The sequence below is a fragment of the Panulirus ornatus genome, chromosome 30, assembly GCF_036320965.1.
Source record: "Panulirus ornatus isolate Po-2019 chromosome 30, ASM3632096v1, whole genome shotgun sequence".
Classification (NCBI taxonomy): Eukaryota; Metazoa; Arthropoda; class Malacostraca; order Decapoda; family Palinuridae; genus Panulirus; species Panulirus ornatus.
This window is the reverse complement of record NC_092253.1, coordinates 8,716,330-8,732,774: the sequence shown is the minus strand read 5'-3', so window position 1 is coordinate 8,732,774 and position 16,445 is coordinate 8,716,330. Positions and strand designations below refer to the sequence as shown.

Genomic DNA, 16,445 nt, shown 5'->3' with positions numbered 1-16,445 from the left:
GGAAACTAGAAACAAACTTTGATATGTAATAAAATATCTGGCATTTATTCTGTAAAGTTTATGCACGAATGACCAAGTCTGACATAAGTTGTGTCTTCCTATTACGAGATGGACGACAGTGTAAAGCAGTTCAGAAAATGGCGAATGTGTCACTGATGTACAAAGCGTCTTAAAGTGATGTAGTTTGAGACAACATCTGCTCTGTATCCTGTACGTATAATGGAAATAATGAACAGCCATTCCAGCCGATTGTGTATTGTCGAATGTTCTCGTGCCTTTGGCAACTCGATAACTGTAAGGGCTTTCTACTCCATATATGAACTTTGAAAGCTTATATTTTCATCATCTACGACCCCTTATAACCACTGTTGAAACCCCCAGTTCATAAAAGCTACGAATAAAAGTGACAAATATCCGATAAAATCAGGTCAATAGATGTCACCTGACGGTACCACCCGGAGAAATGACCTCATGGTCTTCAGTGACTCCTTCGCTGTGGTGATGGAAGGGTGTTCGTGGTCTCCGTCTCATCTGTGTCTTGGTTGCTGATATTTATAATGAATTTCGTATTATAGTGTATAGCAGTATGGAGTACAGCGGTATCGTTGGCGTCGTAATTACCAGCGCCCTAATAGGTAAGTGCAGCGTCGAATGAGGTAGAGAAGACTGGATTTCACTTGCAATCTGGAGAAAGGACTTTCATTTTCATCTGTTCCAGATTGAAGTACTAATATATGGCATAGTGTGATCCAAATAATACAGTATAATGAGGGAAGTGTTATTTCTTTATTGTGTATCACGTAGTTTGCAAAAAAGCTCTCGAAAATGGCGTCTTGTTCAGTTGTTTTTTTGTCATGAAGCAAAAGAGGTGAGCGAGACACCCGTTAGAGCGAACCTGCCTGTCCTTGGGATGTCCAGCTCCGACCTGGACCTGTAATTCCACATATACACATCTTGTATGTCATTCCGTTAGGTGTGTGTGTGAAGTTTATTCTGCAGGTTGATGATGGTTACCCTCGCACCATAAGTAATTCACTTGAGACTTGCTCCTACATGGAGACTAATGCCTCTTGCGCGTGAGTTGTTTACCTTGGACAAATGGACACCGAATTCAGTCCTTGTGATTTTAGATCTCTCGCTGGGCTAATTTACTTACTGTATATAGGCTTTATATATATATATATATATATATATATATATATATATATATATATATATATATATATATATATATATGTGTGTGTGTGTGTGTGTGTATAGGGTCCAACAGATTTATGATTGGCAAAGTCACTTTGGAATGACAGGTGGTGTGGTTTTGGGCAAAGCGCACAAGCTCAAAACTTACACAAGAATGAGGAAAGAATACAGCGAGACGAGCCTTGTGGCTCATCAGCAGTTATCTGTACATGTAACCGTAATTACTCACTTTTTAGCTTTTGATTATTTGTACGCCTGTGTGAAAAGACAATTTAGTCAGTTCTTTTACGTCCCTAATTCCAGAGCTATACTTCCCTTGCTGTATATGTATGGCTGAAAATAGTTTTTGCGACTTTTTTGCGATTACTTGGGGTAAGAATTTTATTGGTAAGCCTTCATTCACCCCCTTCATTCACATGAACATGTGGATCTCAATGCCCATCACTCTATTTCCATCACTACACGCATATCCACCTGAAAGCGCCCATACATTTATAGACATATCCAACGTGTGCCAGTATTGGCATCTCCGAGAATGAGCAATCATTTACTGGGGCCCGTGCCAGGGTTGGACCTGGCGAATCTTTGCAGACATACACACTCCTTTTCGGACGAAATGAATTTAATGTTCGTTATCTGCCATCGTAAAAATTATTCCTTACGGTTTTTTTTTTTCATAGATCTTACCTGTGTGTACTCGTGTGTGTGTGTGTACATAAACCTAGACCATGCTGCATTGCCCTTACACTTGAGAATGTGACGAGTCACGAGACGTTGTATTACTGTAAACCTAAGAATTACATTAGTGGTTTCTGCTTGAGTTTGGTTCTACCCCTGCTCAGAAGTGTGGCTCCTTTAATGGTAATGTACCCGAGCAGTATAAGAGAATCGTTATACAAGTTAATATCAGCAAGAAACTGGTAAATGCTGAAGTAGCAGTCGTACTCAGTACCTAGTACCTAGAGAGCCACAAAGACTTAATTGAGAAGGTCCAGAGGAGGCATCAAAGAAGGTACTCGAGTCTGAGAAGTGAGCCTAGGATGCGCCGTTTTAAGCTGTGAAAGAGAAGAGTAAGTGATGACTTGATCACACAATCTTGGAGTTTCTAAAGCAGCTTGATGACGTCGACAGTGAACAGGTCTTTGGTTTGCGATGGCGGATAAACCGAAAATCATAAAGTTTATTGCACGGGATGAGAAGTACTCCTTTGTATCAGGGATTTGAATGATCGGAATAAACTGTGATGAAACTGTGAATGCTAGCAGTATTTATTAGAAGTGAAAGATAAAAAAAAGAACGTTTAATGAAAGAGATGTGGTCCCACGGGTGTATAACTCCTCCCCCCTTTCTTTACAAATAGGTAATTGCGTACTTCGATGTTGTTCGTACACACACATTTTGCGTACACTGGTTAAAGACATCCCTGTCACTCGCTAACAGACGGGCGTCGTGTGTACATGTGACGGTAGAGCGGGCATCTGGGCTGGCGGTGTGGGACTGACTGTCAGCTCTCACTTGCCATCCGCCGCTCTTGTGAAAATGTCTTGACGGTGGGAGGAGGAGGGGAGGCGGGGGTGAGAGAAATTGTCAAGCGGAAGTGTTTTATTTTAGATGTTTTTTGTCTGATGCGTTCCGTGCCAGGTGTTCCGATATACGCTTTTATGGAGGATAAATGGCGGGAGTGTCATATTCTGGCCTTTACTGCCCTGGATATATTTGCATATACATATTGGTGCTTTAGACGGTCATTTTGCTGTACCCTTTCTACTCACTCGCACAGAATTCACTGACGTAGAACGGGGATCTTGATCCATGCCTACTTGTTCTATACACCCTCATGCTTTTGCCATCGTGTTCCATAGAATGGCAGTGTTCATACGATATCGCCCCCCATTGTACCTGGCGTCTCGGGGTGCTAAAGTCACGGCGGGCCTGATGCTGGCACTGCCGCCAGTGAGAGAGCTTAGACAGTAGCGGTGCGGGAGGGAGCGGCTTCAACTCGCCGTGTCTAGCAGTTCCGTGAGGTCTGCCGCTTTCTCTATTCACTCCACCATTCGTGGCCTTCGAGACAGAGTTTTGGTCTGTGGGACCACTTTTTCTATCCTGAATCCTTACTTCTTTCAGAGATCGCCAGTCGTCGGGCCATTTCCTGTGTGTAGTTACATTCTGTATCGCCATTTCCGCTTCAAGTGATGGAATGTGTGGTTTCTGTATGACGAGCACGCTTGTTTACTCGTCTCGTTTGAACGTACATCTTCGCTGGCTCCAAAATATCTTCATCGTTTCTGTCAGCTTTGTTCATCGAAACTGTTGTACTATTATTTTGTGTCATTCACCGAGTATCATAAGAGCCACAAGTTTATGCCGTTTTTCCACCCACTTGTTAAATACTATGTTTTGTGGCATTCACCGAGTATCATAAAAGACACGAATTTATCCCGTTTTTCCACCCACTTGTAAATACCGTGTGTGGGAGAGAGTGCAACGAACGCCACAAAGGGTAGTTAAAAATTTTTCCCACACTGAGGAGAGGAGGAACGAAGTGTTCTGCTTCTCTCTCTCCTCAGCGATCGTAACTGTAATCAAACATTCCTACTCGAGTCTCAGGCTGTTGCGACCAAAATTGAGCTTACTTTTTAATCATTAACCTTCTTCACCACAGTTTAACATTGTTAGGTTAGGTTTAATTTTAACTTTCCCCGTCATGAAATTCCCTCTTTTTATACCTTCAGAACGTCCATTTCGGTGCTTCCAGGCTGCTCAGTAGATTAAATTTACCAGAGGTCTTGTTCAAAGTTCGTTAAGACGTCTGTTGTCCTCCAGACAAAGAGCACAGCTGACATCACTGCGTAGAGTAGGGAGGAATACATCCAGTCTTCCTGTTGCACTGTCATCTCTCATCCTCCTCCCAAAAAATGTAGAATGTGTTGATTGTGACGATTTTCTAGCGCTTGTCCAATTAGTGGTCAGCAGCCAATGATAACTGGATTATAGAGCCATACGTCACGCCCCACCATCCCACTGGGTTGATCGGCCTGGTGGAGCCTCGCACACACTCGACTTTACAGGCATGAAAGCAGTTTCCTTTCTCTTGTCCTGGTTGACCACAATGACCGTCTCTCAGTCAGCTTTGAGGTTCAGTCTAGCGCCCAGCACAAGTGAGTGTCTTCCAGTCAGTCAGAGGTTCTGTTTAGGGCTAATAAGTACACTTCGTTCCCCGGTCACCTTAAGGTAAAGCCAGGAGCTGAACTCTTGTTTCCCAGATAGATAGAAATTTAGCGAAATGCTGCACCCCTGTGTCCCAGTCACGTGAAGGTTCCTTCGAAGGCTGAACACACACTGTCCCCCAGTCGCCTCAAGGCTCATGGTAGGGCTGACCGCACTGCCAGTCGCCATCGCCTAGACACCCACCGTAACAAAGACCATCCGGGATGGGGTCAAGCACTTCTTGACGTGCTCACTGTCGCACGAGGGCTTGATGCCTTCTCATTGGTCGCCGAATCGGTGACGTGTTCACTGATGACGGTGACGTAATCAGTTGACGTAGTAGTATAGTGTGACGTTGATGGTCACAGTTGGGAGCGTGTCACGAGGCAGTCATTTAGGCCCATGTCCTCAAGTGTCATAAGTTATTAACCTCAGAGAGAGAGAGAGAGAGAGAGAGAGAGAGAGAGAGAGAGAGAGAGAGAGAGAGAGAGAGGCCTTCATGAGTCAGTTTCATGGATTTCTGCAACCAGTCGCTTACTCAACACTAAACTGGAAATGTCGTAATGTATGCGTGTGTTCTTGCATTCCTCCTGCCGTCTCCACACGGGGATGTCCTACAAGGGGGTTCTCTACATCCTAAACTGTTTGTCCTTGCAGTTTTTTCAACTGAAATCATTTCATAAAGTCTTTGTTTGATGTCTGTCTCTGTTATCAATTTTACATCCTCAGGGGCTTCATAGGATCTCCATGTTGTATACTTAGAACCGTATCCTCTGTGCTGTTGCTTTTTGGCGAGATATTGACTATGATGAATAAAAAAGAATGTTTGGTTTTCAGATACGCAAAATATGACCATTACCATTAGGAGTGAGACTTTTGGAGTCCCGTCGTAATCGTGTCGCAAATAGATGGAAGTTGATTCTGTCTGACGATTTTATGCTTCCTAACCTAACTCGTAAACTAAGGAGTTTTTCCTGTAGAGTGACGTGTGGGATTGAAAACTTTGATAACGGAAAATTTGTAGTCTTGTCGGGTTTCACTTGACAAGGAAAACAACGAATATATGAAAAATGAAACATGGAAACTTTTTTTTTTTTCCTTTTAACACAAGCATGGCGTAACGACTGTTGAGCACGAAGGTGCGTTTCTTGGGTATGATGATTTAGCCTTTGTCTTGCACCGTAATGGTCACGGTCACTCCCATGGATCCTGCAGACATTCTGAGGAAGGGTCGGTCGTCCCATCATGTTCAAAAGGTCGTAACGTCGTGACTGTGGGAGTCGTATCTTCGTGCCCGAAGTTCTTGCTCAAGAACGTGAACACAAAAGTTGCAGAAAGTGGCCTATTGCCTTGCTGGTGGTAGGAGGGGGTCTTTGTTGGTTGTTTCCAGAGACCAAGGTTGATGTACTGGGGAGTGGTGTCATGGTCCATGAGTGAGACATTTAAGTTCCGGATGAGTTAACCCAGGTTCCGTATGACCGCCTAAGTTCCGGGTTTCCCTCGGTTTCTGAAAGCCATCCGCAGCCCACCCTACATCTTATTTAGTATCTACCGCTTCGTACTACACGCCAAGCATTGAATCTGGAAGATCGAATGCTATTCGGTGAAGAACCACCCTGAATTTACAGATATAATGTGGACCAGTATAGCTAAACATCCTAGCATAGCCTCGTATACAGTTATATTGTGTACCGGCATAGCTTGAGCATCCAAGCCTATTAGAGATTTAGCTTCGTGTAATGCGAGTGCCAAAGCTAGGCTAGATGTTGAGTGGAAATCTTTCCGAATCAGTATTTCTCAATTCATTCCAGGTGTATATATTAGAGAGCAGTCAAGATACTGGATGACAACAGGTGGACCCCGGGGCTGGAACCAAGGGAGTGTGGTTAGGCCGGCAGACGGGGAGAGTGTAGAGGGAAAGCGGTCCCCGAGTCGGCGTCCTGCTTGTACCTGTGGGAGGATGTAGGCTGGTGTTCCTCCGCCTGTGGGTTTTATTATTATTATTAATAACATTATGAGTATCATTAATATTATCTGGATATTTTCTTTTTTGTCACATGCAACTTAATTCTCTCTCTTGGGGCTTGAACTGTGTCCCAAATTCTGTTGTGAGGTACCCTATCCCTTGTGGGTATCGAAAGATGTGTAAATATCCGACACGTGTGTGGGTGGGTGTGCCCTTTGGATGTGTCTTTGGAAGGAATTTGGGTATCCTTAGGAATGTGAGTATTCTAAGAGTGTGGGTATCAAATGTTGATGATGTGGGGTAGCGTAATGTGTATAGGAAATTTAGTTTCGTGGGGTTTCCGTTCTCGGCTGTGCGAATATTCATGGTTATTACTCACAGTTCATCGTGGAGCGGCTCTCTGTCGTCTTTGAGATTCCATTATTTTCCAGTACCATCCGGAAGTTCTACGTGATTATTTCTCCATGCAGTAGAGTATGCTACGGTCTTACAATACCCTCATCATCTTACCCTTTAGTTACCGATGAAATGTTCTGTGTTATTATAGATACCTGGTACCGTATGACGTCCTAAGTAATCGTGTACGTGGACAGAGAATTAAGACGTCTTTTGTGTTAGAAGTAAAGCCTTTGTTGTTATATTTGTTGTTAATCTAAACATTAGAAATGTAATAGATTTTCAGGAGACATTCTGACATAATGTATTGGCAGGTCTCTCCTGAGTCCGTGCCAAGACACTGGGTGTTCTTTTTTCTTACCTTCGGCCTTATTCTCTGCAGAAGAACCCGTGCTGAGGGTGGCTGTGGGGTGAGTGCAAACGATTGCGCCACCTCCCCAGCGGAAACTGACCAGGCCACCTGACATTTGATGGCGGTTATACCTTTACTAGTTTGTCTGCAGGGTAGGTTAGGCGCTCCGCCTTTCCACGCTCTCTCTTGCAGTTTCCTGACCTTCTCCTCCATCCTTTACAGTATTCAATCTTTGTGGTAGAATATTTGGATAAAGACAAAGTATGATATTTGTCCTCCATGCGGAGTGAGTAGACCAGGTATACGTGGTAGGGTAGAGTGCGGCCTTGGGCGTGGTCTGGTGGTCCGAGCTCCTGGACGCGTTCGGCCACCGTGGCTTCCACAAGCTCCCCACATAATTTCATCATCTTTGTTGCTCCAACTTGCTTGTGTGCCTGGGAACCTTTATGCTGTTCAGAGAATTCATGTACATCAGTCTAAGTCAAGCACAGTTTTGGTATCTTCTGTAGCCGACAAGAACGGAAAGGTACGCGACATTTCGGGAACAACTCGGTCACCTTGATCAGCAGTTGATTTTAGGTGGCGGAAGACTGTTGTATCTCACAGTGCGCAGTAGAGCATGTTATCCCTTTAAGACACACACACAATTCGACTTTAAAGATGTCAGTTGTAGGGAGACTCATTCCTCACGGGTTGGCATCCAGCGTTTCTGATCGAACCGTTGCTTGGGGACGGATCATTTGGGAAGTTGTCCGGGTATTTCCGTGTTCATGGCGGCTCATGTGCTTGTACAAATTAGGTAACCGTGAAAATACAACGAGAATATAAAACTAAATGGGAATGAAAGAGGAGGTGTACCTCCCAGGCACCTAATACGTGTTATGTCTGAATAGGTTTTCTTATTACATTATTCTGATTCATAAGTACGAGTCGTGTTATCAAAGTGTGGTTCGCTGTACAAACTTGTTTCAGAATTTTTCTTCTTTCCCATGTCCCGTTTTCAATTTCCAATGCCCCGTTTTCAATACAGTAACTCGTTTTCATGTAAATTTATTTTCATGCACCTAATGTTTCAAGGAGTCTTTTAATCTTTTTAATGCAAAGTAAGTCAATTTGTTATATGTGTGTACTATTTCCATATTTTCCTGGTTCGTCGTTGTCATATTTTTATGAGTTTTTTGATGTGTCAGATTCATTTTTCTTGTTTTCTAATGTGTGCATTCTTGTTTTTGATCCGTATTTTTTTATATTCGCCAATTTTTATATTCTGATTCTCCCGTTCATTTTTGGTCCTTCGTTTGTGACTTCTAATGGATAACTTATCCGTTCTCTCACCTTATTTGTTATATATAAGTTCTGTCATCTCGCTCCATTGTTTGGCGGCTGCGATACGTGCTCTTTGTTCTGTCTTATCCAGTGTCTCCTGTTCATATTTTTTCCCCCCGCTCTCAGTGCTGCCCTTTACGAAGCCGCACAGCAACAGGTAACCTTGCTCTCGCCCACCTTTCATACTCACATTGTCACCATCCTTCCTCATATTGCACTCTTTATCCCTCATTACATCACTTTCTCGCTCTCTTGCATACAAACCATCTCCATCTTTCCCTCACAGGTCTATCCCACTGTCTCCCCACGTCTCCATCTACACCCGACACTGCACCTCACCACTCCCTTCACCCCTCCCACCTCACCCCATTCTGGCCAGACCAGGATCCAGCACCCTCCAAGGGCACCTGCTGCTCCCTCTTCCTTGCTCCCCCCATACTGTCGCCCTTCCAACCTCCCCCCAACTCCCCTCTCTCCTCCCTGCTTATGGGCCAATTAACGCTTTTCATGCTGTTTAACTTATAAAGTGTATTTTATTCACTGAGGTCTAGCCTGTGGACCTCTTGTGCACTCTGCATCTTCTTTTGCGCCACCTCCCAGTGGATGGGTAGGAGTGCACGATGAATTAGCCGCTCTTGGAGAATCAGAATTAAGATCAAAATTTCGGATCTTAACCTGCCGACCAAGGGCCATATGAATAGTGAGAGTAGATATGGTCTGAGAATTATCTTGAACACCTAAAAATGAATGTTCGAGATTTTTCCGGTTTGTGATTATGGGCGAAAGTTGATGGCCTTATGGTCCTGGCTGTTGATAACCCTGAATAAAGCCCAAGTAACTAACCAACCGCCCGGAGACTGTATCCAACAACACTGCAGGTGGCCCCTCCTGGTACCCCAGGTATCTTATACACCATCCTATACACCACTTTTATTTTTTTTTTTATTTCGTAATTGGAATTAAACCCTTTGCATTATTTTTATGTACATAGTTACACCAAAGCAGAGGTAAACTTACTAAACCACCTGACGTTACTTAACCCCAAAATTCAACAGAGATTAAACTCAAAGCCTTTAATTTCCGTTCCCAGTATCGCAGAAAGCCTCAGAAGTCTATCCGTGTCTCTTGCGCGGTTTGTTTTGGCTGTGGAAGTGAGGAGAGAAGCCCTCAACCAACACACACTGGGAGAAAGAAGAGATAGGGGAGACGAGAACTACAAGTGGTCTGAAGAGCCTATGAACTATGAAATGTTTAGATTATTTTCGATACCAGAAGAGATTCCAGAACAATAAGGCAAAACTAGAAGTAAACTAGCAATAGAACTGTGCCGAGTAACATGATGGAAACATGTCTTCTAACAGAGTTGTTGACCTGTGAACGCGGCAGCAAACAGAAAATTCTTAGAAATAGCTGACGAAAGCTAGGAACAAGAAGCGAGACTCGTCATGTACATACAAAGCTCCTTCCCATATGCGCTAATGCACTGGTACCGAACGCCTGTCAAGATTCCTTCTTACGGAAGACTCTCCTATTTCTGTCGAGTTTGGGTTGGGTCTCGAGCTTTAAGATTGTCATCAGAACTCCTTGCTGCATTGATCGATCGTGTCAGACCCCCGTCGCAGTGCTGCCCCAGCTTGTGTCATATCCTTCCGCAGCGCTCCAGCCGACGTGTCAGACTCGGCCACATCCTTCCAGCCTTGTGGATGTCATTACTCAGCCTCTGTGCTCTAGCCTAGGTCACACCAAGCTGCTGTGCTTGACACGAGACCTGTCCAGAAACTTTTCTCTCGTAGTGTGATAAGATCAAGATTGATTTATAAGGACAGTAAGACAAAATGTAACTTTTTTTTTGCTCATGAGTTGGACGAAGAAAATGTGTAAATGTTAGAAATAGAGAGTTACGGAAGTGTTAAAGAGTATGTGGCCGGAAACGAGTGAAAGGACCTGAGTCAGACACAATGGAAGGTGTGTGTGAGAGGGAAAGCTGGCGGGCGAGGTGACCTTCGCCTCGGGTACTTGATTAGGCCACGTCAGGCTGGGTCGTACCTTCCTCACCGTTGATGATGATGACAGTGGTGGGTTTCCAGGAGCAGAGTGTACCCTGGGTAGATAGTGAGTCTTCTACAACCAGGTTATAAGACACGGCAGCGTTTTGCGCCCTTGTGATGCATGGCGAGTGATGCTATGGCAACAAATGTGGAGAATAATTGATACTATGTATGGGTGATAGTGATATGTCTATAGAGGATGAATTTAGATCTGCACATGGTGAAGGATTTAGGTTGTAGTTAGGGAATAAGCAAAATGCCATGTGATAGATCATTATTCGGGTAGGAGACCCCAATGAAACATAGTGGTTGGGTATTGGTATGCAGAGGGCTCGGGTTAGATCCCGGCCTTAGAAAACAGCTTAGCTTAGGCAATATCCTTCCCACACCACCTTAACCAAGACACAACATGACACACTCACATCATGCTGCTGGGGTTATGTAAATGAAGTACCATAAATACGTATCCACCACTCCAGCCACACACTTCCGTAAAACCTAGCCACAATACATCTGTTCGCGCTGTAACTTAGCTTTTATTTCTCATCATCGTCTTCCCCCCTGCCCAGTCGCTTCATGTACTCCTAACCATCCATTTGAAAAAGAAAGATATAAAAATATTGATGTCAAAGCACCTAGCCTTGAAAGAATCCATACTTGAGCACAACTGCTCCATCAGGAAAGACCAGTTACAGGTATGGTGTGATCTTAAAGGTTAGAGATGATATGCCTATACATTTTGATTGAGGGAAGGCTGACTTAAGTGGTAAATAGTGTGGAAATGCAAGGTGGTGGAGAGAGAGAGAGAGAGAGAGAGAGAGAGAGAGAGAGAGAGAGAGAGAGAGAGAGAGATCCATTGTAAATCTCGAAAACAGCAATGGAGGCTGTGAAATTATACCCTGGCTGGACCAGTGAAGCGGCGAACCTAGCCCAAGGTAAAGGACGTGGGTGTTCCGTTGCACCTGCCAGGGAGGGAGCGAGCTTACGGTCCCGTGCACCCGAGACTGGGGCATCCAGGGGGCCCGCTTGTGGCCGAGCTGTGTGGCCAGTGTATTGTGAAATTATAAAAGAAAAACAAACATTAAACAAAATAGGAAATTTCAATATGCGAATATTGTAAGTAGTAAAAGTGATGGCATTTGTGCATGTGGTCAGTAGTTAAACTGCGCAGTTTGTGACAAACGCATATATTAGATAGATGTGGCTCACGAGAAAGATGGTAGAAATTTGGCCTCCAGCTTAGAAATTATACTGGCCGACCGTTAATCAGAATTATGCTTGGTTGTGATATTTTGTTCTTAACATTATTATTACTGTATAAGGGAGATTCCTTATGGTAAGTCAGCATTAGGGTAGGATTATGGGGTATGCTGTATAGCTAGCTGGCAGTAGTTGGTAGAGGTCCTTGGACGTTGTGGAAAGAAAAGGTTTTGTTCGTAAAATGGAATAACAGTTGAGAGTTCTCGAGCTCCACTTATGTTATCCAAGAAGTGGGGTAAACAGCATTTTCTGAAAATCGGTTGATATGATATCTTAGAGTTTAATACTTTAGATTTTTCTCTTTTTTTCCTGGAAGTAACGTAAGTAGCCTTCTGTGTCAGTTAGCTGGGTTTTTTATTGCATTGCTCGCTAAGGCAAAAATAGTAGCTGTAAGTAGTCGCTGGTAGCTAAGTGTATATATATATATATATATATATATATATATATATATATATATATATATATATATATATATATATATCTTTCTTTTTCACACCCAAGGCATCAAATGACAGACCATTGGGCAACAGTTATCGGGGTCTTCATGGTTAGAATGTAACCTGACCATCCGGTTCTTACAGGTTCAGAAAATACTCATATATGTCTCAGAAAAAAAAAAGGAGCTCGGAATATGATAAACCTGTTACACTGAAATCGTAGGGATTACAAATTTGTCTTTTCATGAAAACGTCTAATGTTTAGAAGCAGTTTAAACACTGAACATATTTTTTTTAGAACTAATAGGTATTGAAATTAGATGAAATCGTACAAACGATTGTGTGAATGCATTGTGATATTTGATCATGAAATAGATGCATGATTATTAAGCCTGTTGTTCACATCTGCATGCATGTAGAAGGTCCTCCAGAAAATTTACAAATTGGTACCAAAAAGTACATAAGAAGCCTGGGAGCTCCTTACTGAATGTTTTCCTAAATACTTATACATGAATACTTCTCATATGTTGCATAACATTTATCACATCTTTGATATCAATTACAATATTCTTGTTTAATGTGATTTTGCTCTTTATGTTAAATGTAAAAGTACATCATGAAGTTTCTAAGTTCCATTTCTTGGGGTTTTCTCCATATATATATATATATATATATATATATATATATATATATTTCGGTATCATTAGTTTATTGTTCCTGTTTTCACCTTTGTTCTATGTTCATTTCAAAGGTATGCTTTCTTCGTTACCTTAACTTTTCTCTTAGGCCTTCTTGGAAACTAATACAGAATTTTCTTGCTTGTAATTGGAAGCTAACATTTTTCTGCATCTTACCCTCCAACACCAGACATTTTTTCCATGTCTTTCACAAGCATTTATGCCACCGAGCTGTTGGTTGTCTGTGAGGTATTCGAACCCTGGCCCTGTATATGTTGCTTCCTTTGAATTGGTTTTACTGTTACAGCCTTGGTATTCCTGATTTTTGAAATTATGTTGTAGATAATTATTTTCTGTATTTCCGTCACATTATAGCTTGGGATCTTGCAAAAGCGTGAATTTTTTTCTAACAAATGTGAAGATAAATTTTTTATGGGCTAGGATAGTTAGTGCTGTATTTTTGTCTGAATATCTAGTTTACTCAAGAAAATGAAAGATGAAGGAATACGTTTGATCGTATATTTGATACTATATATTTTTTTCAGGGCTGTGCTTGGGTGCTGATCCATATGTAGGCAAAAAGATTGGGGAGCTAAACAGTTACCATCACCAGGTAAGGCTGCATCTTGTATTTATGTGTTTTCTCCCTTAGTTGGACATGGTAGGACGAGATTTATGCAATGTACTTCAAGATATAGGAGTGTTTGAATTACAGAGATGAATTGGGGAATCGAAGGGAGCCAAGAAAATAAAGAATATTGCTGATCTCTCCTTGTTCATGCGAGATAACTCATATTTTGGTCCACACTTATCATGCAAAATGACTTCAAGCTAGTAAGGTATTATGTATAGTTAGATCTAGATTTCTTCTACGGATATGCTAAAAGGTTAAAATGATCAATGATTCCACCATTTAACACTGCTAGCTGTCTACCCTCCAACCCTAGTGGGTGTGAACAGCCTTTGGCCTAAGGTCCTTGGGAAGTCTTGGTGTGTTGGGGTTTTCGGTACCCTTCCCGAGAAACCCAAGGGGACATCTCAGTTTTTGACATAATATGTAATTTACTGACATGTATACTTGGCTTTGTCCATTATAATAAGATCAACATATTTGCTTTTGCCATAACCTTTGATCTGGCATGGAAACCCCTCTTTACATACATAGTTACATACGTCTCTAGAGAAAATGGAAATACTCTTCTTTATGCGATTTTTTTTCTTTCTTTTTGAACAGTTTTTCTGTTGATATAAAGGATTGATTCTTGTATGGAAGTCAGTTCGTACATCTAGGGAGGTTCTAGCTCTACATACTTGACAGACGAGCCCAAAACTGTGTAACTTACACAGGGTCTCCTAAATCTGACCTTAAAGCTTGATCCATTTCCCTTATGCTGCAAAATTGGGTCTCTTTTCATCTCCAGTAGATATTAATCCAGTTCGTGGTACTGAGAACTGGCCCCTTCTCTCTCTCTCTCTCTCTCTCTCTCTCTCTCTCTCTCTCTCTCTCTCTCTCTCTCTCTCTCTTTCTCCCTCCCTCCCCCCACCTCCCACTGCCATTAAGTAAACCACATAATACCAGGCAAACCATGGCATCACGTGAGTATTCTTTGGATCTTGATGACTCAAGGATTGGCTATTGTGAAGTTTGTGTTTCTACACCATTTAGTGATTAAGCTCTTTACTTTCTCTTTTTTTTTTTCATAAGAGTGTTTCAGTGAAAGTCTGAACTTGATAAGGAATTCTGTCTATGACTGAAACCTTTGATGTATGATAAAAGAATGAAAAGTCCCTTGGTTATGTTAGGTTAGGATATACACCTGCCGTATTCCTGTAATGTTTCACCTTCAAATTCTTGAGTATTGCATATGGAACCCTTTTATTTAAATTTTGCTGGTATTTTATATTTGTAAGATGTCAAAAGGGAAAAATATGGTCTTATGCAAAATATTTGTTATTACTTTTGATTGAAATACTTTGTCTCAAAATGTTTTATTTAGCCTTAATCAAAGATTGAACAGTTATTGTGATACTCATGAAATGTATGCATTCTACCTGCTGCACAACATGCTGCTGCAACCCATAGTTTCTGTTCTGAGTAGAGAACAGCTGCATATGGTGTGTTTCCAAATGCAGTGCTATGAAGTTGTCTTCTTTTTTTTTTTCATACTTTCACCGTTATGAGACAGGCCTCTCAATCATATGAGGAACGCAGATTGATTACTTCTGTTTTTTTTTCATATATTTTTCCTTTTTGGATTTCATATGAGGCCACAGCTTTTTGTTGTGCCATGTTAGCTGATGTAAAAAGAATGTATGAAGGACAATGATTGTCTCTTTAGAGTAAAGGTAATGCAGCACACATGTAGGCTCCCTTTGTCTTCCATGGTGAGTGCTCACTTGAAGGACCTGACCATTCTCAGCATATCCTTTTCTTTCACATGTGCCCAGGGAAGTATTGGACCTGTCTGGGTTTCTTGTTTAACGTGTGATACATTGTTTCTGAATACTATGCCTGAAGCAGAATGAGATGTCATAATCAAGATTTTTAACATTGCAGGTCCTCTTTCCCATTATTTAGAAAAGGAGAGACTTTTTTTTTTTGGCAAGTTAGACACACTGGACATAAGTTTAAGATACATATAAGTAGGCTTATATTAGTGATCTGACAGGCTGGTTGCCCATAAAGCACTCCATATAAATGGGAGCAAAGTGAAAGATAGTAGTAGTAGAGTTATTGCCTTTTCAGCCTCTTATCTCCAGCCTTAATGATACTAAACACATATATTTATAGGTGAGTGGTGATGTCTATGCAGTAGATGAGAACACATTCTTGATCAAGAGCTTCATGTATGATGGCAACGGTGGAGACACATTCTTTTGGGCTGGCTCCAGACCCCGTCCTGGACCCCAAGGTTTTATTGTTCCAAATGAATTAGGCAGGTTAGTGCATTGTCTGATGTTTGTTGTAGATATTGTGGTAATGGAACATGACCCATTACATGCAATACTTTGGTGTTTCATGTACTGAAAACAGTCATACAGTATGGCATTTTTGCTCCCAGTAACTTGGTTTTCTTTGATAAAGCCATAATATTTTTGAAAGGATTGGATTGTTTTATTCAACCATTCATTGATTCTAGAAGTGTTGATACTAGTAAATAGTGGGGTACCTTTGTATGAAAAAAGTCTTGGTACTTTATGTATGAATACATAGATACATCAACCTTAGATTTATTTATTTTGATGCAAATGGAGCAAGAACTGCTGTCACATCTCATAAGATTCCATTGGGGAAAGTAGATTTGAGTAACAAAGAAAAACATTGAAATAGTTAAGCAGTTTGAAGTATAGTACCCTGCTTACTCATACTATTCTCTTTGCATTCCAGTGTTACAAGCATTTTAATTTTCATTTCCATTGTTTAGTTTTAGCACCATAACTGGATATTTTAGATGTCAAATTGTGTGTGAAGAGTGTTAAGCATTCCCTAAAAGAATTGAATTCTTTGTTGTGATCAACTTCTAAAGGAAGATAAGTCAAATGTGGGCCTATCCTAATGATTGTATCACCATTGGCAGT

The 16,445-nt window shown here is 41.7% G+C and overlaps 1 protein-coding gene across 2 annotated transcripts in view; it reads left to right on the top strand.

Annotated features, from left to right (window-relative positions):
- Nucleotides 1-477: 477 nt before the first annotated feature.
- The window catches only part of knk (protein Skeletor knk), a 38,658-nt gene continuing 22,690 nt past the window's right edge, over nt 478-16,445 (top strand). Inside the window, exons 1-3 of one of the 2 annotated variants that reach the window (XM_071679711.1) lie at nt 478-635; nt 13,412-13,479; nt 15,658-15,806. In XM_071679711.1, the coding sequence (XP_071535812.1) occupies nt 587-635; nt 13,412-13,479; nt 15,658-15,806 (266 nt within the window). In that variant the 5' untranslated portion in view covers nt 478-586. Of the gene's footprint in view, nt 636-11,538; nt 11,609-13,411; nt 13,480-15,657; nt 15,807-16,445 lie in introns of those variants that run through there. The other variant, XM_071679712.1, reaches the window with a different exon arrangement.